Source organism: Ranitomeya imitator, chromosome 3, assembly GCF_032444005.1.
Source record: "Ranitomeya imitator isolate aRanImi1 chromosome 3, aRanImi1.pri, whole genome shotgun sequence".
Taxonomy (NCBI): Eukaryota; Metazoa; Chordata; class Amphibia; order Anura; family Dendrobatidae; genus Ranitomeya; species Ranitomeya imitator.
Genome location: NC_091284.1, coordinates 225,958,094 through 225,983,968, shown reverse-complemented (window position 1 = coordinate 225,983,968; position 25,875 = coordinate 225,958,094). Strand labels below are relative to the sequence as shown.

The following is a 25,875-nucleotide window of genomic DNA, read 5'->3' as shown; positions in this document are numbered from 1 at the left end:
CAAACCAATCTAATCAGTTTTTATGAAGAGGTAAGCTATAGACTGGACCACGGTGAGTCATTGGACGTGGTATATCTCGATTTTTCCAAAGCGTTTGATACCGTGCCGCACAAGAGGTTGGTACACAAAATGAGAATGCTTGGACTGGGGGAAAATGTGTGTAAATGGGTTAGTAACTGGCTTAGTGATAGAAAGCAGAGGGTGGTTATAAATGGTATAGTCTCTAACTGGGTCGCTGTGACCAGTGGGGTACCGCAGGGGTCAGTATTGGGACCTGTTCTCTTCAACATATTCATTAATGATCTGGTAGAAGGTTTACACAGTAAAATATCGATATTTGCAGATGATACAAAACTATGTAAAGCAGTTAATACAAGAGAAGATAGTATTCTGCTACAGATGGATCTGGATAAGTTGGAAACTTGGGCTGAAAGGTGGCAGATGAGGTTTAACAATGATAAATGTAAGGTTATACACATGGGAAGAGGGAATCAATATCACCATTACACACTGAACGGGAAACCACTGGGTAAATCTGACAGGGAGAAGGACTTGGGGATCCTAGTTAATGATAAACTTACCTGGAGCAGCCAGTGCCAGGCAGCAGCTGCCAAGGCAAACAGGATCATGGGGTGCATTAAAAGAGGTCTGGATACACATGATGAGAGCATTATACTGCCTCTGTACAAATCCCTAGTTAGACCGCACATGGAGTACTGTGTCCAGTTTTGGGCACCGGTGCTCAGGAAGGATATAATGGAACTAGAGAGAGTACAAAGGAGGGCAACAAAATTAATAAAGGGGATGGGAGAACTACAATACCCAGATAGATTAGCGAAATTAGGATTATTTAGTCTAGAAAAAAGACGACTGAGGGGCGATCTAATAACCATGTATAAGTATATAAGGGGACAATACAAATATCTCGCTGAGGATCTGTTTATACCAAGGAAGGTGACGGGCACAAGGGGGCATTCTTTGCGTCTGGAGGAGAGAAGGTTTTTCCACCAACATAGAAGAGGATTCTTTACTGTTAGGGCAGTGAGAATCTGGAATTGCTTGCCTGAGGAGGTGGTGATGGCGAACTCAGTCGAGGGGTTCAAGAGAGGCCTGGATGTCTTCCTGGAGCAGAACAATATTGTATCATACAATTATTAGGTTCTGTAGAAGGACGTAGATCTGGGTATTTATTATGATGGAATATAGGCTGAACTGGATGGACAAATGTCTTTTTTCGGCCTTACTAACTATGTTACTATGTTACTAATATAGTAGATAGATATGGCATAGATAGATAGATAGATAGCTCATATAGTAGATAGATATGGGATAGATAGATAATATAGTAGATAGACAGATAATATAGTAGATAGATAGATAGATAGCTCATATAGTAGATAGATATGGGATAGATATGGGATAGATAGATAATATAGTAGACAGATAATATAGTAGATAGATAGATAGATAGATAGATATGGAATAGATAATATAGTAGATAAATAGATATGGGATAGATATATTAGATAGACAGATTATGTAGGATCTCTTCACTTATTGCTTTGCCCTTTCCAGCTTTTGGTTACAGTGTTTGTGGCTCGGCGCCTTCATGTTGTTTTGCTGGGTTTTGGTAGGAACGTGCACTCGCATGGAACCTTTTAGCCGTTGCCAGTTTAGTGATCGGGACAACAATCTGTGCTGTACAGATTTGAAGGCCCCGGGCTGGCTTCCATTGTTGCCTGTTTTCAGACCTTATAGCTGCCCGTGCATTTGCCTGATTGAGCTCTTATGTTACCGTTCGGAGGCGGTTTACAGCAGCCCCTTTTCATATATATACATTTCGCCACTGACGTTCGGGAGGCGTCGGCCCCGTTTCCGGGGCGGCGGTGAAGCTTCGGAAGTTTAGGTGAAAACCGGAGCCATGAATTTAGAGTTACTGGGTAAGTGCAACAATGGGAGAGCAAAGGAGCGGGATGTATGAAAGATGAACGGGACGTGGGCGGCCGGCAGCTGACTGCCCGCGGTGTGATCATTCAGTGCCGGGTAATGTCAGGTGGTCGCACAGTTATTAGTCTCTGACATGGAGAGTAATGTCCGCAGTGATGGAGGCTTCTAGACAGCAGGTCAGTAATGACGGCACTAGCACACTATCCCATCACTCCATGGTCGGTGCGGTCTCACGGGCCGGAGCCGTGTGCTGAGCTCTCTAGATTCACTGTATCATACTTGTAATGCTAAATATATCAGTTATTGCTAATCTTGGGTATAACCAGCGCTACATATAGATGTTCCTTCACATGGGTCTCTGGGAATAGAAGAAAAAAAGTCATCATCAGTAAATTCCTGGATACTTTTAGCAAGTCCTACCTTTCTTGTTACACTGACAGAAATCTGTCTTAATATGTTAGTCGTGCAGTTGCCTGTGAGCACGTGCAGGAAGCTGTCTGCTTGTGGAGGAAGATGCATAACCTCCCTACTCTTCTGGATCCTGTGAGACAGTCTAGAATTTGAGGAACTACCCCGAAGGTCAGGGAACGTCCTGACTTAACTGTATGTGGGTGGGTGGGTAGCATCATGCTGTGTAAGGGTGGCTGTGGGGACATTATTATCTGTAGGGGGCATGCTGTGTAAAGGGTGGCTTGTGGGGGCATCATGCTGTGTAAAGGGTGGCTCCGTGGGGCCATCATGCTGTGTAAAGGGTGGCTCCGTGGGGCCATCATGCTGTGTAAAGGGTGGCTTGTGGGGGCATCATGCTGTGTAAAGGGTGGCTTGTGGGGGCATCATGCTGTGTCAAGGGTGGCTCTGTGGGGCCATCATGCTGTGTCAAGGGTGGCTCCGTGGGGCCATCATGCTGTGTCAAGGGTGGCTCTGTGGGGCCATCATGCTGTGTAAAGGGTGGCTCCGTGGGGCCATCATGCTGTGTAAAGGGTGGCTCCGTGGGGCCATCATGCTGTGTAAAGGGTGGCTTGTGGGGGCATCATGCTGTGTAAAGGGTGGCTCCGTGGGGCCATCATGCTGTGTCAAGGGTGGCTCTGTGGGGCCATCATGCTGTGTCAAGGGTGGCTCTGTGGGAGCAGTATTATCTGTATGGGGCAGTTTGGGAGCATGATGCTGTGTAAGGGTGGCTGTGGGAGTATTATCTGTAGAGGGGGCATCATTCTCTTTAGGGGCCATCTTTGTGTAAGGGTGATTGATGTCGCCTCATCCTCTGTTTGGGGCATCATACTGTGTAAAGGTGGCTGTGGGAGCATCATTCTCTTTATGGGGCACCTTGGGAGCATCATACTGTGTGTGGGGGAATATCCTGTGGAGCTGAGGTCACAATAACACTTGTGCACGTTCTCTAGATAACAGGCCTTTAAAAAAACGTCTCCTGCGTTGTTCTATACATGAGGCTTCTCCTGGTATTTCAATCAAGTTGTGATGCTCTGTAAATATTCATCCACATGAGGAAAGACATTCTTCTTCTGACTCAAACAAAAAAGGCAGCACTCTGTAGCGCCATAACATGCAAGCATGAAATATGAAAATTGAATTGCATTACTGCATTAGAAATATGAAAAATTAAGAAGGCTTAGCGCATAAATTGGCAAATTCATGTGTACCTGGAATCCACGATAAGGCGTTTCTCGTTTCCAGAACCTAGCAATGCCTTTCCTCTCTTAGAATAGTCTTCATCTGTATGGGAACATGAATCCTCTCTTAGGGCAGAGATGCACTGTCGTATTTCTCGTGCGAGATACTGGCTGTCGGCTCTCCTGACCTGAGCTTGACAGCTGCATAGTAATCCATCACACTGTCTTGGTCAGGAGAGGTGGCGGCCAGTCTGTGCAGTGCGATGCCATTATCACACGACAAATACGGCAGTCTGTCTCTGCCCTTAGACTAAAATCTCTCTCAGTCAGTTTTTTTTTTCAGTTCTTCTGACTGACCCACCTATGTAAAGCCAAAGGGCTGAAAACTACATGACCGTAATACATCATCTTCTGTGGCTTTACAGAGGACTGCAGGTAACCCTACTGCTGACCAACTGAAATGCAACATCATAGTGTGTCCGACATAGCAGAGTGGAGTTGATGCGTCCTTCCACCTACATCTGGGCACCCTGATTTTACATTCTGTTTTTTCTAGGACACACTTAACTCTGCTACATCTGTGCTCTTTGTACAGTAATGTCTGTAGTGTTACATAAGACTGAAGCCCAAACTCAACTCTGCATAAAAACACAGATCATATTGTAAAATAACTGATGCAGTAGTGTCAAATTTGTCAACTGTTTACACTGTATAAAGTTAGGATAAGGTAGTGACAATTTTCTGCAGAGATGTAACAGAACTGATTTGTTACAAAATGACTATACCATGTTTTCAGCGGTTGTCCATAATACTGCAGGTGATTATCATAAGGATGTAAGAATGCAGCCCCAGAACTACATGTTAGGCTGGCATCACACTAGCGAGTTTTACGGATGTATGAGAGGTGCAGAAAATACGCATTGCATACGGTACAATGATCCTCTATGGCCCTGCTCCTATCTACCGTATTTTACTGATCCGTATTATACGGTCTTCTACGGCCGTAGAAAATCGCAGCATGCTGCATTTGTCACCGTATTGCGCAAAAAAAAAATCGCCAATGAAAGTCTATGGGGACGAGAAAATTACGGATTACACTCGGAGCAACAGTGTGACTTGCAAGAAATACGCAGCGGTGTTCTATAGAAAAGCCGGCAATTCAGTGCGGTGTACAGTAAAATCACACTGACAGAACAGAATAGCTAAGAAATGTCTACACATAGTATAGGGGTATGTATATATGTCAGTGAGACACATATATGTATATATATTAATATTTCATACAGCGCTAGATAGGCGAAAAGCTGGTAATTCAATTGCCAGCTTCTCCGATCTCCTTCACAAACCCGACAGGATATGAGACATGGTTTACATACAGTAAATCTCATATCCCTTTTTTCTCTTCGCCACGACAGCACCCACTGAGAGAGGGGATCCGCCCCTAGGAACAGGAAACCCTACGGAGAGATAAAAGGGGCGGTCCCCCTCGCTCCCACAGTTTTGGTTTCCTGTTCCTAAGGGAACCCAATGGAGAAGAGGATACCTAGCCTGGATGCCGCCTGTGCAGTTTACCTGAGAGGACGGCAGGGGCTCCAGTGCTGGAAGCAGCGTCGGGGGTCCTGGCTTCAGTTTCCCCCCTCCGCTGGCAGGCTCCGTGAGGCCAGGGCTCCAGGTCGCATGGGTCACGGGCAGGAGGACGCATCGGGCAAGCCTGCGGCAGAAGATTATACCCGAACTGCGGCGCCGCTGCTGGCGGTAATTGCGGGGGTATTGCTGCCATTTTTTCGCTCCCCTGGACGCCGGATACATGCATCCAGTGTGGGAGCAGAGGAGAGATGACGTCGGGCAGTGCGGCACGAGATCCAAGATGGATGCGACCCGGAAGTGGTGAGTACTTCCGGGTTCAACAGGAAGAACATGGCGGCCCCCATGTAAAAAGGACGCCGGCGCTGCATTCCGGCGTCCAAGATGGATTCACCGAGAGAGCCTGCGGTACCTTCGCTAGAGGTTACCACTGTCGCCCCTCGTAGCCATGCCAGCAGCAGCAGCCGCTCTAGGCAGAGCGGATCGTCCAAAAGAAAGCCACCTGCACCTATGTCTCCTCCTCAGCCGGTACCTGATCGGTCAGCTTCTGGGTGAGTGTGCATCTACCCCACTAGCCTGATTATTGTCCCTCTCCCTTTATATAGGCAAAAAGGAAGGAAAAAGCGAAACACAAGCAGTGTGCGTTATGTATCCAGCCCCTTCCGGATAGTTACACTAAAAGGCTATGTGATTCATGTATAAAATCAACGTTACGTGAGGAAGCATCAGTTAAATCAGAGGATATAAGGGCCATGATTAGGGAAGAATTACGAGCCCTACAAAGCATTGACAGAGAGCCACGTATTAAGGAGAAAAGAGGATACGTTTCACCTGTAGCCAATCAGGCCTCTGAGTTAGAGGATACAAACTCAGATAGATCGCAGCAGGAGGTATCCTCAGATGAGGATCAGGATACGTGCTTCCCCACAGACAGCATTGACAATCTGGTGAGATCAGTTTGCAATACCATGGGCATAGAAGATCTTAAAGTCCCTAAATCACAGCAAGACATTATGTTTGCTGGCCTATCCGAAAAGAAGAGACCCTCTTTTCCGGTAATAACGGCAGTAAAAAGTTTGATCAAAAAAGAGTGGGAAAGCCAGGGGCAGAGGGGGTTACCACCATCCTCAAAGAGACGCTACCCCTTTAATGATGAAGAATTCACAACATGGTCAAAAGCCCCAAAAGTAGACGCAGCTGTGGCGTCTACATCAAAGAAATCCTTACTGCCTGTAGAGGATTCAGGCTCGTTACAAGATCCTCTAGATCGCAAAGCCGATTCGCTCCTTAAAAGAGCATGGGAGACTTCTGCAGGGGCCTTTAAACCGGCAATCTCAGCCACATGCACCGCAAGATCCATGCTTGTTTGGCTGAGTGACTTGGAAGAAGGGCTGAAAGGAGGTCTCTCTCTCTCGAGAGAAATTATTGTCCTCTATACCCCTGATTAGAGGTGCCACAGCCTTTCTAGCGGACTCATCTGCAGACTCTATACGCCTGGCAGCCAAGTCGGCAGGATTAACTAATGCAGCACGTAGGGCCCTATGGCTTAAGGGCTGGAAGGGTGACCCTCAGACCAAGTCTAAGTTATGCAGCCTCCCATGTCAGGGTGAGTACCTGTTTGGTACCAAACTGGATGAGATCTTAACTAAAGCAGGGGAAAGGAAGAAAGGCTTTCCAAATAGTAATAATTACGTTCCATTTTATAGGAGAGCGTTCCGAAAGGCCGCATTTAATAAAAGGAAGGAGTTTAAGAACCAGGATCGCTGGGCCACAAGAGACACAAAACAAAAGGGTGCGTTCTTTGGGAAGCGCCCTTTCAAGTTTGAAGAACAACCCCGTTAGGACAGATCTACCTGTGGGAGGCAGATTGTCCTCCTTTGCTAATGAATGGCGGGCCATAACAGCAAATATTTGGGCAAATAACCTTATTGCCTCTGGGTTACAATTAAAATTTTCCCGAGTCCCTCCGGACTCATTTCTATTGACTTCATTAAAATCTCAGTTACAACAAGAGGCATTGGAGCAGGAGGTAATAAATCTCCTAGCTAAGGGAGTCTTGGTGGAGGTTCCATTCCTACAGGAGGGAAAGGGATTCTATTCCCCGTTATTTTTGATTCCAAAACCAGATGGAACATTCAGAACTATTATTAATCTTAAAAAATTAAACATCTACCTAGAAAATCAAACCTTTAAGATGGAATCTATCCGGTCCACCATTAAACTCCTGTTTCCCTATTGCTTTATGACAGTTCTCGACCTTAAAGATGCGTATTACCATCTACCTATTTATGCAGAGCATCAACAATATCTACGGGTAGCGATTGTATTGAATGGGTGTGTCCGACACTTTCAGTATACTGCAATGCCTTTTGGGCTATCTATAGCCCCAAGAGTATTCACTAAACTAATGGCGGAGGTAATGTCATATCTAAGACTAAAAGACACTCTCGTAATTCCCTACTTAGATGACATCTTAGTAGTAGGAAATTCTCCTTCGCAATGTCAACAACGGTTGTGTGATATGATAGCATCTCTGCAAAGATTGGGTTGGATAATAAACTGGGAAAAATCTAGACTTATCCCAACAACTCGGCAAATTTTCCTAGGGATTATATTAGATTCTACAAGCCAGAAATGTTTCCTTCCGGAAAATAAACAGATAACTGTCAGGAATAAAGTTCAGTTGGTAATAGATAAACCCCTAATTTCTTTGAGAGAAGGCATGTCCCTTCTTGGCTCCTTCAAGTCATGTATCCCAGCGGTTCCATGGGCCCAATTTCACTCGAGGCATTTACAGTATGCAATTTTACATGAAGAAGAAAAATCTCATGGTCATTTAAATATTAAAATTTCCCTTTCTAATAATGTAATCCAATCTCTGATATGGTGGCTAGATCCAAAAAACCTGGTCAGTGGAGTTCCCTGGGTAGTTAAACCCTCAAATATAATATATACTGATGCCAGTCCTACTGGCTGGGGCGCACATTTAAAAGACCATTTAGTCCAAGGATTATGGTCAGTCACGGAGTCAGACGACTCTTCCAATATAAGAGAGCTAAAAGCTATCTATCATGCTCTATATGAATTCCTTCCGCAGCTACACGGGACACATACCAGAATTCTGTCCGACAACATGACATCAGTCGCCTATATCAATCATCAAGGAGGAACAAGATCAGGAACGCTCATGTCTATAACCGAAGACATTCTAACCATAGCCGAAGAACATCTTCTGTCCCTGTCAGCGCTACATGTCAGAGGAGTGGACAACTCAAGAGCAGACTTCCTCAGTCGTCATACCCTCCACCAAGGAGAGTGGGTCCTAAATCATCAAATTTTCAAAATGATAACCATGAAATGGGGTACACCCGAGATAGATCTCTTCGCCACAAGACAAAACCGACAACTAAAAAGATTCGCTTCAATGTTCCGGGCCGACAATCCCGACATTCTCGATGCCCTTCAGACTCCTTGGACATTTCAGAAAGCATACGCTTTTCCTCCTCTGATTCTTCTACCAACAGTAATCAGGAAGATAAGGGAGGACCGGGCAAATATAATCCTGATTGCCCCATTTTGGCCAAAAAGACCATGGTTTTCCCTGCTCAGAGCCATGTCCATCTCGGATCCGTGGATCCTCCCGGAGGATCAGGATCTTCTTTCCCAGGGGCCCTTCAACCACCCTCATGTGAAGGGACTAAGGTTGACAGCCTGGAATTTGAGAGGCAGCTGTTAAAACTAAGAGACTTCTCCGATAGTGTAATTAATACCTTGTTGACAAGTAGAAAAAGATCCACTACTGACATATATGTGAGAGTGTGGAGGAAATTTCTAGATCTCTATCCATCAGCGTTGTCTAGTGAAATTCCCGTCTCCACTATTCTAGAATTTCTTCAAAAAGGACGTGACCTAGGCCTTTCAGTTAATACTCTGAAGGTACAAGTTTCTGCTCTAGGGGCCTTGTATAGTCACAATGTTGCGGGTAATAGATGGATAGCTAGATTTATTTCAGCTTGCCAGAGATCAGAGCCAGTTCAGATTCCCCAGATGCCTCCTTGGGATATTAATTTGGTCCTGGAAGCCTTAACAGGTCATCCATTTGAGCCTCTAGACTCAGCTCACATTAAATATATTTCACTTAAGACTGTTCTTCTTGTCGCGCTAGTATCGGCAAGAAGGGTAAGTGACATACAGGCACTATCTGTAGATCCTCCCTTTATGTCAATCTTTCCAGATAGAATTGTCCTGAAGACAGACCCTTCCTACCTTCCTAAAATGTGTACAAAATTTCATAGATCTCAAGAGATCCTTCTTCCTTCTTTCTAATAATAATCCTACAAACCAGGAGGAAGAGAAATACCATACTTTAGATGTGAGAAGGGCTATAATAGCTTATCTGGATAGGACTAGCGCCTGGAGGAAGAGCAGGGCTCTCTTTGTTTCCTTCCAGGGTCAAAGGAAAGGATCGGGTATAACAAAAGGCACACTATCCCGATGGATTCGGGAGGCGATATACCTGGCCTATTCATCTAAAGGGGAGAATCCACCTGAGACTGTGAAGGCACATTCCACCCGGGCGATAGCATCATCCTGGGCTGAACGAGCAGAGGTTCCTATAGAACTCATATGTAAGGCCGCAACCTGGTCTTCTCCTTCTACCTTCTATAGTCACTATAGATTAGATTTATCTGCCTCCACTGACTTGTGTTTCGGTAGATCCGTTCTTAATACGATAATCCCCCCCAAATAACTATCTCTGAAAGTCTCTCAGTGGGTGCTGTCGTGGCGAAGAGAAAACACCGGATTACGTACCGGTAATGCTCTTTTATAGAGCCACGACAGCACCCCTTCACTTCCCTCCCATTTATATATATTAGTGTACATATGAGCACTGTTAAGGGTGGTGGATTCTTGTAGTTATACGTAATTATAATAAATGATGATAAAGAATTGTCTACTAAAACTGGTCAATCTCTGTAACCCAAACTGTGGGAACGAGGGGGACCGCCCCTTTTATCTCTCCGTAGGGTTTCCTGTTCCTAGGGGCGGATCCCCTCTCTCAGTGGGTGCTGTCGTGGCTCTATAAAAGAGCATTACCGGTACGTAATCCGGTGTTTTTTGCATATTCCACACTACTGTTAGTAGTGTGTATGTGCAAAATTTGGGCGCTCTAGCTATTAAATTAAAGGGTTAAATCGCTCCCTCGCAATTTTCTCCGCCAGAATGGTGAAGCCAGTGACAGAGGGCAGATATTAATAGCCTGGAGAGGGTCCATGGTTATTGCCCCACCCCACCCCCACCCCGGCTAAAAACATCTGCCCCCAGCCACCCCAGTAAAGGCACATCTCGAGCCTGGGAACTTTTCACAATATTTTCCCAGGCTGGGGGCAGATGTTTTTAGCCAGGGGGGAGAGGGGGTTGGGGGCAATAACCATGGACCTTCTCCAGGCTATTAATATCTGCCCTCTGTCACTGGCTTCACCATTCTGGCGGAGAAAATTGTGCAGGAGCCCACGCCAATGTTTTCCGCGATTTAACCCTTTAACTAGCTAGAGCACCCAAATTTTGCACATACACACTACTAACATTAGTAGTGTGGAATATTCCCCCCCCCCAAAAAAAGGGGATATGAGATGGTTTACTGTACGTAAACCATGTCTCATATCATGTTGGGTTTGAGAAGGAGATAGGAAAAGCCGGCAATTGAATTACCGGCTTTAAAGATAGATATATAGATAGATAGATAGATAGATAGATAGATAGATAGAGATATATATATATATATATATCACTATTTTGGGGACTTTTCTGCGTATTACGGCCGTAAATAACGGACCGTATTTTCATACGCTGAGTGTGACGCCGGCCTTAAGTTCAGCTCTGCTACATCAGTATATTCTCTCTGCAGTCTCCATGACTGGACCTTACTCTACTCGGATAGGGAGCACTTTTTGTGACTGCTGGGATCTGACCTCTGGGACGCCCAGATATACCGATATACCGAAATCAGGACGTTGGAGTCCTGAGAACAGGGCTCTGCAGCCTCGCCCTGAAAAGACTGAATGTGTGTCTTTGCGGTTCGCTGAGCCGATCTTCCCTGTGTTTGTGGAAGTTGGTAGAGAGAACCTTCAGCTGAATGATCATTCGGACTACAGCTATCTTTTGTATAGCCACTAGCCAGCTTCGTGTCTTAAAGGAACAACGCAGGAAAACTGTGTACTGAGCGTCAGAACAGCACATGCAGAGCGCGTGAAGCCAAACTCCCAAACCACCCCCCGCTTACTCCTCTGCTGTTGTATAATGTTACCATTGTACTGTGTGTGTATGGGGGGGGGGGGGGGGGAAGATCTTACTGTGTGTGGGGGGGAATGTACTGTAGGGGCATCATAGAGTGTGTGTGCATTTTCGGGTAAGAAAAGGATGTTCACACTTCTGTCTACTTAACCTGGAGATTCTAACTGCTGTGGTAAGAAGACGCTGCTCACACTGCTGTCCGCCCTGTCTTTCTGATCTAATACTGGAGCTACCAGGGGTGGGGTACTGAGGTAAGATTAGGCAGGTTACATTCATGTCGACCGTGTATTTTGAGTGTGAGGCTGGAGTCACACTTGCCGTATGAAAAATCGGTCTGAGTCTCCCTGCCGAGAGTCGCACAAATGTTCTCTGTATGGTCATCCGTGTGTAATCCGTTTGCTATGCCATGATGCGATTTTCCTCGCACCTATGTATCCATATGGCTTTACGTTTCTCACTGATTTTCACCATTGAATTTAATGGCTCAATGGGCTTAAATGAGGAAAATGTGTGCATGTTTCTCACAAGTCACATTGATGGTCTGTGTGGTGTCTGTTTTTTCTTTTTTTTCTCGCACCCATAGACTTACATTGGCGAGTCTAGGCCGATATACTGTGCAATTCACTCGCATGTATAATGCGGCCGAGGGGAAAAAAAAAATGGATGATGTGAGCTGCCTCATAGATTAACATTGGACCGAGTGTTATGCGATTATTTTTTTTCCTTTTTTTTTCTCTCGCAGAGAACTCGTCCATATTTGTCTCTAGTGTGACTTCGGCCTAACACTGGAGATATCAGGGTTGAGGAAGTAAGAAGACGCTGCTTACACTGCTGTCCTCATGATGTTTCTGAATGCTGGGTGGCTGCTGTGACCTGGAGATAAGCATTCTCCCAGTTATACCAGTGGAGCTGCCTACTGCACATACTCGCAGGCATCTGACCTGTTAACATTCTGGTTTCTATCCGTGTAACAAGACGGCAGCTGTTTCAGTGCTATACTGATTACCTCCATGGGCAAAATGATTTGCTCATTAAAAGGACTTAGGAATTTAGTTATGACCTTGTGATTCTTTTTTGTATTCCCAGAGATTCCTTTTAAAAGTTACCATGAATTTCTGTTTACTGCATATCCAGCTATTCGTACCCATGGCACTTCAGCGCTGCCTCTCTGCCGCTGCCCCTTCCAGTCTTTGTGGACAAGCTGCAAGGTTGATGCTACGACTACAGAGCGTGACCACTGAAGCCAATGCCAGTGATTGTCTGTAGCGGTGATATCTTGTCGTTGTACTGTCACCGCTGAAGCTTGTCACCAAAGACTGCAGGCCGTAGTGGGTGACTGAAGCTCATTTCTATTCTTGGCAGGTTTGTGCATAACAAAAGAAATGCTTGAAAAACTTGTTACAGTTTCCTATTGTCGCCTCTTTTCCCCAGATTTCAGTAGAACACGTGGATTCATGAATCTAATATATTTTATCAGCCTATAATCACTGTTCCCTCAAGGTTCTAGTTCTGCCTCCATTTACTCTCTAAATGTTTAGCAACTTTTTTTAGCTACAGGAAACCCCGTACTGTAACGCAGTAAATAGCGGAAGGTGGATGAAGCTGCAGATTATTTCTGTGTGAGACTGCATGCTGCTAGAAGGGAGGGCAAGCCTTAGGTCATCTTTAAGTCTATGATAATCTTAGAATTTTTTTTGTTTATCCCTCTAGAATCCTTTGGTCAAAATTACCCAGAGGTAAGTGTGTATTATGCCATGTGTGCAATTACTATGTGTAATCTACTGATTGTTTATACAGTTATTTCTATACGGGTTAAAGGGTTTTCTAGGTATGTATGTAACATTGATGACCTATGCTCTGTATAAGTCATCAATATCCAATCAGTAGAGGCTTGTAATGTTGAAACAGAACTTGTTCCAGCCTTATGTCCCTGGATGAAAAAAAAAATTCAGGGGTAGACCACCCTATTTAAACAAGTTTGGGGGGTTTATGACCAGTGCTTTTGGACATATTCTGTTACTTAGAATGACTTTGCCTTGCGTGTATACATGTAGTGATTGTGCTTTTGTGTTGTAGGAAGCAGATGGCACGTTGGATTGCATCAGTATGGCCCTCACCTGTACGTTTAACAGGTGGGGAACGCTGCTTGCTGTGGGCTGCAACGATGGACGTATTGTCATCTGGGACTTTCTAACAAGGGGCATTGCTAAGATTTTAAGTGCACATATTCATCCAGTGTGCTCTCTTTGGTGAGTGTGTGTTTTTTACAGAAAGGCAGAAGATATGATGGTGTAAATCATGGAAATTGTCTGTCATGTGATTTTCCTGTCTGTACCGACTGGGTGGGCACTAGTCTAGTATTGTCTAGTACTCTAGAAAAAGAGTCACAGAAACAAGTTGGCTCAGCTACCCTCAGCTGTTTCCGCAGCGCCTCCTCCAGCTATTGGGCTTTGGCTGGGTTTTCCCAGCTCTGTCACAGGTCGGGTATAGTAATAACTCTGAAAATGAAAATCCTAATGATAGGCCGTCAATAAGAAGTACTAGAAAACCCATTAAAATACACATCCATTGAAATGATTTTTCATATGCTGAAAGTATAGCTAGCCTTGTACGTGAAATGGGGATTTGTCAGAATGTGCAATGATGAATAACTGCCTGTAATATTGCAACCAGTAAGATTTCTTATTTTTAACTTTTTTTTTTTTTTTTTTTTTTTGACCCAAGCTGAGATTTTATCTAATCCCAGGAAACCTTTCTAATTAAAGGCCCCGTCACACATAGCGACGCTTGAGCGATTCCGACAACGATACGACCTGTCAGGGATCGCTCAAGCGTCGCTATGTGGTCGCTGGTGAGATGTCACACAGTGTGATCTCCCCAACGACGCAGCAGCGATGCGGCGAACTGTAGCGACCTGTAGAACGATGCTATTTCATGACGATTCAATGGGACGTCCTGTCAGCGAGGTCGTTGGTAAGGTGTCAAACACAGCGATGTGTGCTACCCAGCGGGACCTCAACGATCAAAAAATGGCCCAGGCCATTCCGGCACGACCAGCGATCTCACAGCAGGGGCCTGATCGCTGCTACGTGTCACACATAGCGAGATCGCTACTGAGATCGCTGTTGCGTCACAAAACTTGTGACTCAGCAGCGATCTCGCTAGCGATCTCGCTGTGTGTGACGGGGCAAAACAGGACGTTTTCTGCAAGAAATCCGCATGTGTTTTTACCGTGTTTGCGGTGCGTTTTTTTTTTTTTTTGCGGATTTTTCCGGAGTTTCACAATGCAATAATATAGAGGGAAGTATGCAAAATTAATGTAGATGCTGCGTTTTTTACCGCGATGCGTTTTTTTCACGGGAAAAAAAAACGCATCATGTGCACAAAAAATGCGGAATGCATTCTAAATGATGTCCACAGTCCAGAAATATTGCAATCGCACAACCGTTATACGTTAGACCCTTTCTGCTTCAGGGGTATTAAATGCCACACCGTATAAGCCTTTAGTCACAATAGAAAAAAAGTAATCGCTATACAAGCTCCACCTGGGTGCTGCTTCATGAAAAAAACAATTTGTATAAGGATATCCAGAGCAAGAAAAGTAACAGCGCACTCACCGGTGTTGAGCAAAAAGCGTTTTATTCACATGCAATCATGCGGTGCAGGGAGGGTGGTGAACACATGCGGATGTGTTCACCATCCTCCCTGCACCGCATGATTGCATGTGAATAAATCGCTTTTTGCTCAACACCGGTGAGTGCGCTGTTACTTTTCTTGCTCTGGATATCCATTCTAAATGATGGGATGCATAATGTATGAGTTTTTTTCCGCGTTTTTCTAGCACAAAAAAAAAAAAAAAAAAACAGCGAAAAATCTGCAATGTGTGAACACAGCCTAAGCGTCCATGTCTGCTTTCTCCCTTTAAGCTGGAGTAGAGATGGGCATAAGCTTGTGAGCGCTTCGACTGACAACATCGTATCCTTGTGGGACGTCCTCTCTGGAGACTGCGACCAACGGTTTAGATTCCCTTCCCCTATTCTCAAGGTTCAGTTTCACCCGCGGGATCAGTAAGTAACATGCTTTTCTTACAGGGAATCTCACCAGGTTTTTGCTATGTGATCCAGGGGCAGAGATGATCATTTCCAGCAATGTCACTTACTCTGCTGCTTGTTGTAATTTCAATAAAATCAACATTTTATCAGTAGGAGACATCACCAGGGGACTAGTTGTCATCATGTAGTTATCTTGCTCTGGGTAACCTCTTCCCCATCACTGATTAGCAGCTTTCTGTCAATGCACAGTGTAAACAGAAAGTTGCCAATCAGTGGTGTGAGGGGGGCAGGGTTATACAGAGCTCAGCATTTGATCACTGCTAGATCTGCAGCAATTATTCTATCAAAATGACAGCACATAGATAACTGATACACTGCTGGAATCAGGGTCTCAGCCCCTACATCGTGCTGTCCAGCCTCTGTTTGAAGACTTCCATTGATGGAGAACTCACCATCTCTCATGGCACCCTGTTCCACTCATTGATCACCATCACTGTCAAAATGTTTTTTTTTTCCAATAACTAATCTGTATCTTCTCCCTTTCAGTTTATTTCCATCGCTTCTAGTCTTTCCTTGTGCAAATGAGAATAAGGATGATCCTTCTACAATGTGACATCCCGTCAGATATTTGTAGACAGCTATTAAGTCTCCTCTTAACCTTCTTTTTTGCAAGCTAAATATTTCCAGAACCTTTGCCTGTTTCTTGGAGGACATACTCTGGAGTTCTGTCACCATCCTGGTCGCTCTTCTCTGAACTTGCTCCAGTTTTTCAATGTCTTTTAAAAATGTGGTGTCCAAAACTGGAAACAGTGTTCCAGGTGAGGCCTGACCAAGTAGAAGGGGATAATTATCTCACGTGATCTAGACTCTGCTTCTCCTAATACATATATATCCGATAGTTTTGGGCACAAAATACTAATTCTCCTAAATCGGTGATTAAATTATTCTATCAAAAAAGCTTGGAGAACTTCTTAATAAAATCAACAATTCTTTATTAAACACAATAATTAATAAAACACATAGATTGTAAGTAGTGCATGATTAGACAATACATGATACCTTCAAGTAAGAAGTGGTACAAATATTAGTTAGTTCTTTAAAAATACACGATTATTCTCACAAAAACACCATCCTCATTATATTAGACTGTGGCACTATATTCACCAAAACCTTCTCAAGAATTGCAGTCACAAATCTCCAATACAAAATCAATACAGAAATGTTATATACACTGCTCAAAATAAATAAAGGGAACATTAAAATCCCACATCCTAGATATCACTGAATGAAATATTCCAGTTGTAAATCTTTATTCATTATATAGTGGAATGTGTTGAGAACAGTAAAACCTAAAAATTATCAACGTAAATCACAACCAATATCCCACGGGGATCTGGAGTTGGAATGATGCTCAAAATCAAAGTGGAAAATGAAGTTACAGGCTGATCCAACTTCAGTGGAAATGCCTCAAGACAAGGAAATGATGCTCAGAGTGTGTGGCCTCCACGTGCCTGTATGACCTCCCTACAATGCCTGGGCATGCTCCTGATGAGGTGGCGGATTGTCTCCTGAGGGATCTCCTCCCAGACCTGGACTTAAACATCCGCCAACTCCTGGACAGCCTGTGGTGCAACGTGACGTTGGTGAATGGTGCGAGACATGATGTCCCAGATGTGTTCAATCGGATTCAGGTCTGGGGAACGGGCGGGCCAGTCCATAGCTTCAATGCCTTCATCTTGCAGGAACTGCTGACACACTCCAGCCACATGAGGTCTGGCATTGTCCTGCATTAGGAGGAACCCAGGGCCAACCGCACCAACATATGGTCTCATAAGGGTCTGAGGATCTCATCTCGGTACCTAATGGCAGTCAGGCTACCTCTGGCGAGCACATGGAGGGTTGTACGGCCCTCCAAAGAAATGCCACACCACACCATTACTGACCCACTGCCAAAAACCGGTCATGCTGAAGGATGTTGCAGGCAGATCGCTCTCCATGGCGTTTCCAGACTCTGTCATGTCTGCCACATGTGCTCAGTGTGAACCTGCTTTCATCTGTGAAGAACACAGGGTGCAAGTGGTGAATTTGCCAATCCTGATGTTCTGTGGCAAATGCCAAGTGTCCTGCACGGTGTTGGGCTGTGAGGACAACCCCCATCTGTGGACGTCGGGCACTCAGACCATCCTTATGGAGACGGTTTCTAACCGTTTGTGCAGACACATGAACATTTGTGGCCTGCTGGAGGTCATTTTGCAGGGCTCTGGCAGTGATCCTCCTGTTCCTCCTTGCACAAAGGTTGAGGTAGCCGTCCTGCTGCTGGGTTGTTGCCCTCCTACAGCCCCCTCCACATCTCCTGGTGTACTGGCCTGTCTCCTGGTAGCGCCTCCAGCCTCTGGACACTACGCTGACACTCAGCAAACCTTCTTGCCACAGTTCACATTGATGTGCCATCCTGGATGAGCTGCACTACCTGAGCCACTTGTGTGGGTTGTAGAGTCTGTCTCATGCTACCACGAGTGTGAAAGCACAACCAACATTCAAAAGTGACCAGAACATCAGCCAGAAAGCATTGGTACTGAGATGTGGTCTGTGGTCGCCACCTGCAGAACCACTCCTTTATTGAGTGTGTCTTGATAATTGCCAATAATTTCCATCTGTTGTCTATTCCATTTGCACAACCGCATGTGAAATTGATTGTCAAACAGTGTTGCTCCCTAAGTGGACAGTTTGATTTCACAGAAGTTTCATTTACTAGGAGTTATATTCTGCTGTTTAAGTGTTCCCTTTATTTATTTTGAGCAGTGTGTATATAGGATGATTTTTCATATTATTTTATTACACTGTCCTCTAGTGGGATAGAAAGAATTACATCCTATTGGTGATTTAAACCAAATATCCTGCTGCAATCATTTCTATAGTTCCTTACATGCCTTTTTGCAAATTATGCCAAGCATCTTCCAATACCCATATATATCTCCTTTAAATCTATATCATAATCACTGCGAAAGTGCATAAACAAAGAGGAAAGTTATTTAAAGTGCAATATAGTAGCATTATATTGGTGCAAGCAATCCACATAGCAAAAAGATGCATATAACCCTTAGGGTGACATACTGTACCACTGAGTCAAACTGAAGGACCACGTGTGCGAACCCCTTAACGCACATTTTGCATTCTTGCTTCTTCCGAAGGAAGAAATAGGATCATTTTCTCTTAATACATCCATCACACTGTTGACTCATATGTAGAATCTCTGTTAACCCCTTCATGACCCAGCCTATTTTGACCTTAAAGACCTTGCCGTTTTTTGCAATTCTGACCAGTGTCCCTTTATGAGGTAATAACTCAGGAACGCTTCAATGGATCCTAGCGGTTCTGAGATTGTATTTTCGTGACTTATTGGGCTTCGTGTTAGTGGTAAATTTAGGTCAATATATTCTGTGTTTATTTGTGATAAAAACGGAAATTTGGCGAAAATTTTGAAAATTTCGCAATTTTCACATTTTGAATTTTTATTCTGTTTAAACCAGAGAGTTATGTGACACAAAATAGTTCATAAATAACAACATTTCCCACACGTCTACTTTACATCAGCACAATTTTGGAAACAAATTTTTTTTTTGCTCGGAAGTTATATGGGTTAAAATTTGACCAGCGATTTCTCATTTTTACAACGAAATTTACAAAACCATTTTTTTTAGGGACCACCTCACATTTGAAGTCAGTTTGAGGGGTCTATATGGCTGAAAATACCCAAAAGTGACATCATTCTAAAAACTGCACCCCTCAAGGTGCACAAAACCACATTCCAGAAGTTTATTAACCCTTCAGGTGCTTCACAGCAGCAGAAGCAACATGGAAGGAAAAAATGAACATTTAACTTTTTAGTCACAAAAATGATTTTTCAGTAACAATTTTTTTAGTTTCCCAATGGTAAAAGGAGAAACTGAACAACGAAAGTTGTTGTCCAATTTGTCCTGAGTACGCTGATACGTCATATGTGGGGGTAAACCACTGTTTGAGCGCACGGCAGGGCTTGGAAGGGAAGGAGCACCATTTGACTTTTTGAATGAAAAATTGGCTGCACTCTTTAGCGGACACCATGTCACGTTTGGAGAGCACCCGTGTGCCTAAAAATTGGAGCTCCCCCACAAGTGACCCCATTTTGGAAACTAGACGCCCCAAGGAACTTATCTAGATGCATAGTGAGCCCTTTAAACCCCCAGGTGCTTCACAAATTGATCCGTAAAAATTAAAAAGTACTTTTTTTTCACACAAAAATTCTTTTAGCCTCAATTTTTTCATTTTCACATGGACAACAGGATAAAATGGATCCTAAAATTTGTTGGGCAATTCCTCCTGAGTACACCGATACCTCACATGTGGGGGTAAACCACTGTTTGGGCACATGGTAAGGCTCGGAAGGGAAGGAGCGCCATTTGACTTTTTGAATGAAAAATTATTTCCATCGTTAGCGGACACCATGTCGCGTTTGGAGAGACCCTGTGTGCCTAAACATTGGAGCTCCCCCACAAGTGACCCCATTTTGGAAACTAGACCCCCAAGGAACTTATCTAGATCCATTCTGAGCACTTTAAACCCCCAGGTGCTTCACAGAAGTTTATAATGCAAAGCCATGAAAATAAAAAATAATTTTTCTTTTCTCAAAAATGATTTTTTAGCCTGGAATCTCCTATTTTGCCAATGGTAAAATGAGAAATTGGACCACAAATGTTGTTGTCCAGTTTGTCCTGAGTACGCAGATACCCCATATGTGGGGGTAAACCACTGTTTGGGCGCACGGCAGGGCTCAGAAGGGAAGGCACGCCATTTGGCTTTTTAAATGGAAAATTAGCTCCAATCATTAGCGGACACCATGTCGCGTTTGGAGAGCCCCTGTGTGCCTAAACATTGGAGATCCCCCACAAATGACCCCATTTTGGAAACTAGACCCCCAAAGGAACTAATCTAGATGTGTGGTGAGCACTTTGAACCCTCAAGTGCTTCACAGAAGTTTATAACGCAGAGCCATGAAAATAAAAATAAAAAATTCTTTTCTCAAAAATGATTTTTTAGCCCGCAATTTTTTATTTTCCCAAGGGTAACAGGAGAAATTTGACCCCAATATTTGTTGTCCAGTTTCTCCTGAGTACGCTGATACCCCATATGTGGGGGTAAACCACTGTTTAGGCACATGCTGGGGCTCGGAAGTGAAGTAGTGACGTTTTGAAATGCAGACTTTGATGGAATGCTCTGCGGGCGTCACGTTGCGTTTGCAGAGCCCCTGATGTGGCTAAACAGTAGAAACCCCCCACAAGTGACCCCATTTTGGAAACTAGACCCCCAAAGGAACTTATCTAGATATGTGGTGAGCACTTTCAACCCCCAAGTGCTTCATAGAAGTTTATAATGCAGAGCCGTGAAAATAATAAATACGTTTTCTTTCCTCAAAAATAATTTTTTAGCCCAGAATTTTTTATTTTCCCAAGGGTTACAGGAGAAATTGGACCCCAAAAGTTGTTGTCCAGTTTCTCCTGAGTAAGCTGATACCCCATGTGTGGGGGTAAACCACTGTTTGGGCACACGTCGGGGCTCAGAAGGGAAGTAGTGACTTTTGAAATGCAGACTTTGATGGAATGGTCTGCGGGCGTCACGTTGCGTTTGCAGAGCCCCTGGTGTGCCTAAACAGTAGAAACCCCCCACAAGTGACCCCATTTTAGAAACTAGACCCCCCCAAGGAACTTATCTAGATATGTGGTGAGCACTTTGAACCCCCAAGTGCTTCACAAACGTTTACAACGCAGAGCCGTGAAAATAAAAAATCATTTTTCTTTCCTCAAAAATGATGTTTTAGCAAGCAATTTTTTATTTTCTCAAGGGTAACAGGAGAAATTGGACCCCAATAATTGTTGCGCAGTTTGTCCTGAGTATGCTGGTACCCCATATGTGGGGGTAAACCACTGTTTGGGCACACGTCAGGGCTCGGAAGTGAGGGAGCACCATTTGACTTTTTGAATACAAGATTGGCTGGAATCAATGGTGACGCCATGTTGCATTTGGAGACCCCTGATGTGCCTAAACAGTGGAAACCCCTCAATTCTAACTCCAACACACCCCTAACCCTTATCCCAACTGTAGCCGTAACCCTAACCACAACCCTAATTCCAACCTAACCCTAAGGCTATGTGCCAACGTTGCGGATTCGTATGAGATTTTTCAGCACCATTTTTGAAAAATCCGCGGGTAAACGGCACTGCGTTTTACCTGCGGATTTACCGCGGATTGCCAGTGTTTTTTGTGCGGATTTCACCTGTGGATTCCTATTGAGGAACAGGTGTAAAACGCTGCGGAATCCGCACAAAGAATTGACATGCTGCGGAAAATACAACGCAGCGTTTCCGCGCGGTATTTTCCGCACCATGGGCACAGCGGATTTGGTTTTCCATATGTTTACATGGTACTGTAAACCTGATGGAACACTGCTGCGGATCTGCAGCCAAGTCCGCACCGTGTGCACATAGCCTAATTCTAAAGGTATGTGCACATGCTGCGGAAAACGCTGCGGATCCGCAGCAGTTTCCCATGAGTTTACAGTTCAATGTAAACCTATGGGAAACAAAAATCGCTGTACACATGCTGCAGAAAAACTGTATGGAAACGCAGCGGTTTACATTCCGCAGCATGTCACTTCTTTCTGTGGATTCTGCAGCGGTTTTACAACTGCTCCAATAGAAAATCGCAGTTGTAAAACCGCAGTGAAATGCGCAGAAAAACCGCGGTAAATCCGCGATAAATCCACAGCGGTTTAGCCCTGCGGATTTATCAAATCCTCTGCGGAAAAATCCGCAGAGGACCAGAATACGTGTGCACATCCCTAACCCTACCCCTAACCCTAGTTCTTACCCCAACATTAGTGGAAAAAAAAAAATTCTTTTTTTTTTATTTTTTTTTTATTGTCCCTACCTATGGGGGTGACAAGGGGGGGGGGGGGGGAGTCATTTACTATTTTTTTTATTTTGAATACTGAGAGGTTATATCTCAGTGATCAAAACTCACTTTGGAACGAATCTGCCGGCCGGCAGATTCGGCGGGCGCACTGCACATGCGCCCGCCATTTTGGAAGATGGCGGCGCCCGGGAAAGAAGACGGACGGACCCCAGGAGGCTAGGTAAGTATAAGGGGGGGGGTGTCGGAGCATGGGGGGGTGGATCGGAACACGGGGGGTTGGATTGGAGCACGGGGTGGGGGATCGCTGTGCAGGGGGGTGGATCGGAGCACGGGGGGGGGGTGGATCGGAGTGCGGGGGGGGTTTGATTGGAGCACGGGGGGAGTGATTGGAGCACGGGGGAGCGAAGCACAGGACGGAGGGGAGCGGACCACGGCTGCGGGGGCGATGGGTGGGGTGGGTGCACATAAGTGTTTCCAGCCATGGCCGATGATATTGCAGCATCGGCCATGGCTGGATTGTAATATTTCACCAGTTTTTTAGGTGAAATATTACAAATCGCTCTGATTGGCAGTTTCACTTTCAACAGCCAATCAGAGCGATCGTAGCCACGGGGGGGGTGAAGCCACCCCCCCTGGGCTAAACTACCACTCCCCCTGTCCCTGCAGATCGGGTGAAATGGGAGTTAACCCTTTCACCCGATCTGCAAGGACGTGATCTTTCTGTGACACAGCATATGCGTCACAGGTCGGATTGGCACCGACTTTCATGACGCATACGCTGTGTCACAGGTCGGGAAGGGGTTAAATACCATTAGTCACTACCTATTGTTCAAGCTTATCTAGATCCTTCTGAATCCTTTGCCTTCTCTAGTGTAAAGGTACCGTTACACTAAACGACTTAACAACGATCACGACAAGCGATACGACCTGGCCGTGATCGTTGGTAAGTCGTTGCGTGGTCGCTGGGGAGCTGTCACACAGACAGCTCTCTCCAGCGACCAACGATCGGGGGAAAGACTTCGGCATCGTTGAAACTATCTTCAACGATGCCGAAGTCCCCGGGTAACCAGGGTAAACATCGGGTTACTAAGTGCAGGGCCGCGCTTAGTAACCCGATATTTACCCTGGTTACAAGTGAACACATCGCTGGATCGGTGTCACACACGCCGATCCAGCGATGACAGCGGGTGATCAGCGACCAAAAAAAGGTCCTGATCATTCCCCAGCGACCAACGATCTCCCAGCAGGGGCCTGATCATTGGTCGCTGTCACACATAACGAGATCGTTAGTGGGATCGTTGCTACGTCACAAAAAGCGTGACGTTGCAACGATATCGTTAACGAAATCGTTATGTGTGAAGGTACCTTTAGCTGTCCCTCAGTTCCCTCAGCAAGATCACTTATTAAAATGTTGAACAACACTGGGGCCAGGACAGAGCACTTGAAACACTATTCCAATTGGATGTGCAAGCATTTATTACCACTCTTTGACTACGATTACTGAGCCAGTTATGAATCCAGCTAACCGTAGCCTTGTCAATCCCACACGTGTTCATTTTTCCAATAAGGATAGTATGAGATACTGTATCGAATGCTTTGCTTAAGTCGAAATATTCTATATATACCGCACATCTCTGATCCATCCCAGTCCGTGATTACCACTAGAGAGGACTTGTGCTGCTATGTACAACTAGGACTTTATCCTGTGGAGTATGTACTATCTAACACACAGTTTGTTCTGTAGTATCCAAGCAAAAAGTTAAAATCTGATGTGAAGATGGATTTCTGGAACCTCGCCATCATACTAGACTTGTAATTGCAAGGGATTAAACAATGCATGCTAATTAGTGATAAGCGAATATACTCATTACTCGAGTTTTTCCGAGCATGCTCTGGTGTCCTCGAGTATTTTTTTTTTTTTTTTTAGTGCTCGGAGATTTAGTTTTTCTTGCCGCAGCTGAATGATTTACATCTGTTAGCCAGCATAAGTACATGTGGGGGTTGCCAGGTTGCTAGGGAATCCCCACATGTACTTACGTTGGCTAACACATGCAAATCATTCAGCTGCGGCGAAGAAAACTAAATCTCCAAGCACTAAAAAAATACTCAGAGGTCACCCGAGCATGCTTAGGAAATCTCGAGTAACGAGTATATTCGCTCATCACTAATGCTAATCCTATTAAAAGCACTACATGAATAGTTCTCTGCGGCTTTGGTATAGTCACAATCCTTCAACCTATGAAAGAAAAATATTAGTCTGTCACAGGAGGACTGAGATAGCAGTGAGAGGGGGGCCTTCTTCAGGCTCTGGCTGCAATGGTAAGTCATCAGAGCCTTGCGATTGCATAGTGGAGGAGGGTGGTGACTATCGGAGCCAGAGTATTGGCATCTGCGCCATTTAAACTCTGTCAGAGAATGATGGCTGCATACAAATGCCTGACAGCAGCGATTAGTGCTAGAGACATATGTCGGCTTTGTAACCTAGCCGGCATCTACCACATGTGGAGAGAGAGCAGCTCCTGAGCCGCCTCCGTCCACAGTCACTTCCGCAATGATGCATGTTGCTTTTAGGAGTTAAAGAGCACGCTCTTTGGATATGTTCTGCTACATCATAAATGATACGTGTAAATGGTAGATGAGTGCACAATGGATTTTAGATGTCTAATCCCACCTTGGACAACATCTGTAAGGAAGAAAAAAAGAGAAACTTCTTGAAAAAATTTCCCACTCAATTAAATATTAAAATCCAATAATTTTTTTTATTTAAACACCAATCAAGAACAATACACAAAAAAAGAAATTTAAAAACAAGAGGGGCAGGTCAATATATGATTTTTTTTTTTTTTTTTTGTACAACAAGTCTCAATATTAAAGTTTATAATTTCACAACACTGGTCACTTAGAAAATATAGGATTCAATAAATCAATAAATTCAATAAATAACTGAAAGGGGAGGAGATAAACCCATAGCACCTTACTAGTAATTGCATAAATAGCATATATCTTTAGAAAACTCCTCCACAATTATTTTTTAGGGAACCACATATTGCTATGTTACCAATAACTGCTAATAAATAGCGTATTTCCTCAAAGAAACTTCTCCACAATCATATTTCAAAAGAAGCACAATACATTCTAACCAGTGCTCATGTTAGGTGTAGTAGTCCCGCCGCCTCACACTCCTCAACGCGCGTTTCACACGTTGCTTCGTCCCTGTGGTTCCCTAAAAAATAATTGTGGAGGAGTTTTCTAAAGATATATGCTATTTATGCAATTACTAGTAAGGTGCTATGGGTTTATCTCCTCCCCTTTCAGTTATTTATTGAATTTATTGATTTATTGAATCCTATATTTTCTAAGTGACCAGTGTTGTGAAATGATAAACTTTAATATTGAGACTTGTTGTACAAAAAAATTATACA

At 44.4% G+C, this 25,875-nt stretch overlaps 1 protein-coding gene across 2 annotated transcripts in view; it reads left to right on the top strand.

Moving 5' to 3' along the window:
* Window positions 1–1,766: 1,766 nt before the first annotated feature.
* RBBP5 (RB binding protein 5, histone lysine methyltransferase complex subunit) overlaps window positions 1,767–25,875 on the top strand; it is a 51,991-nt gene continuing 27,882 nt past the window's right edge. For both annotated transcript variants that reach the window (XM_069756208.1, XM_069756207.1), the window contains exons 1-4: window positions 1,767–1,940; window positions 13,164–13,189; window positions 13,530–13,702; window positions 15,380–15,520. In XM_069756208.1, the coding sequence (XP_069612309.1) occupies window positions 1,922–1,940; window positions 13,164–13,189; window positions 13,530–13,702; window positions 15,380–15,520 (359 nt within the window). In that variant the 5' untranslated portion in view covers window positions 1,767–1,921. The remainder of the gene's footprint in view (window positions 1,941–13,163; window positions 13,190–13,529; window positions 13,703–15,379; window positions 15,521–25,875) is intronic.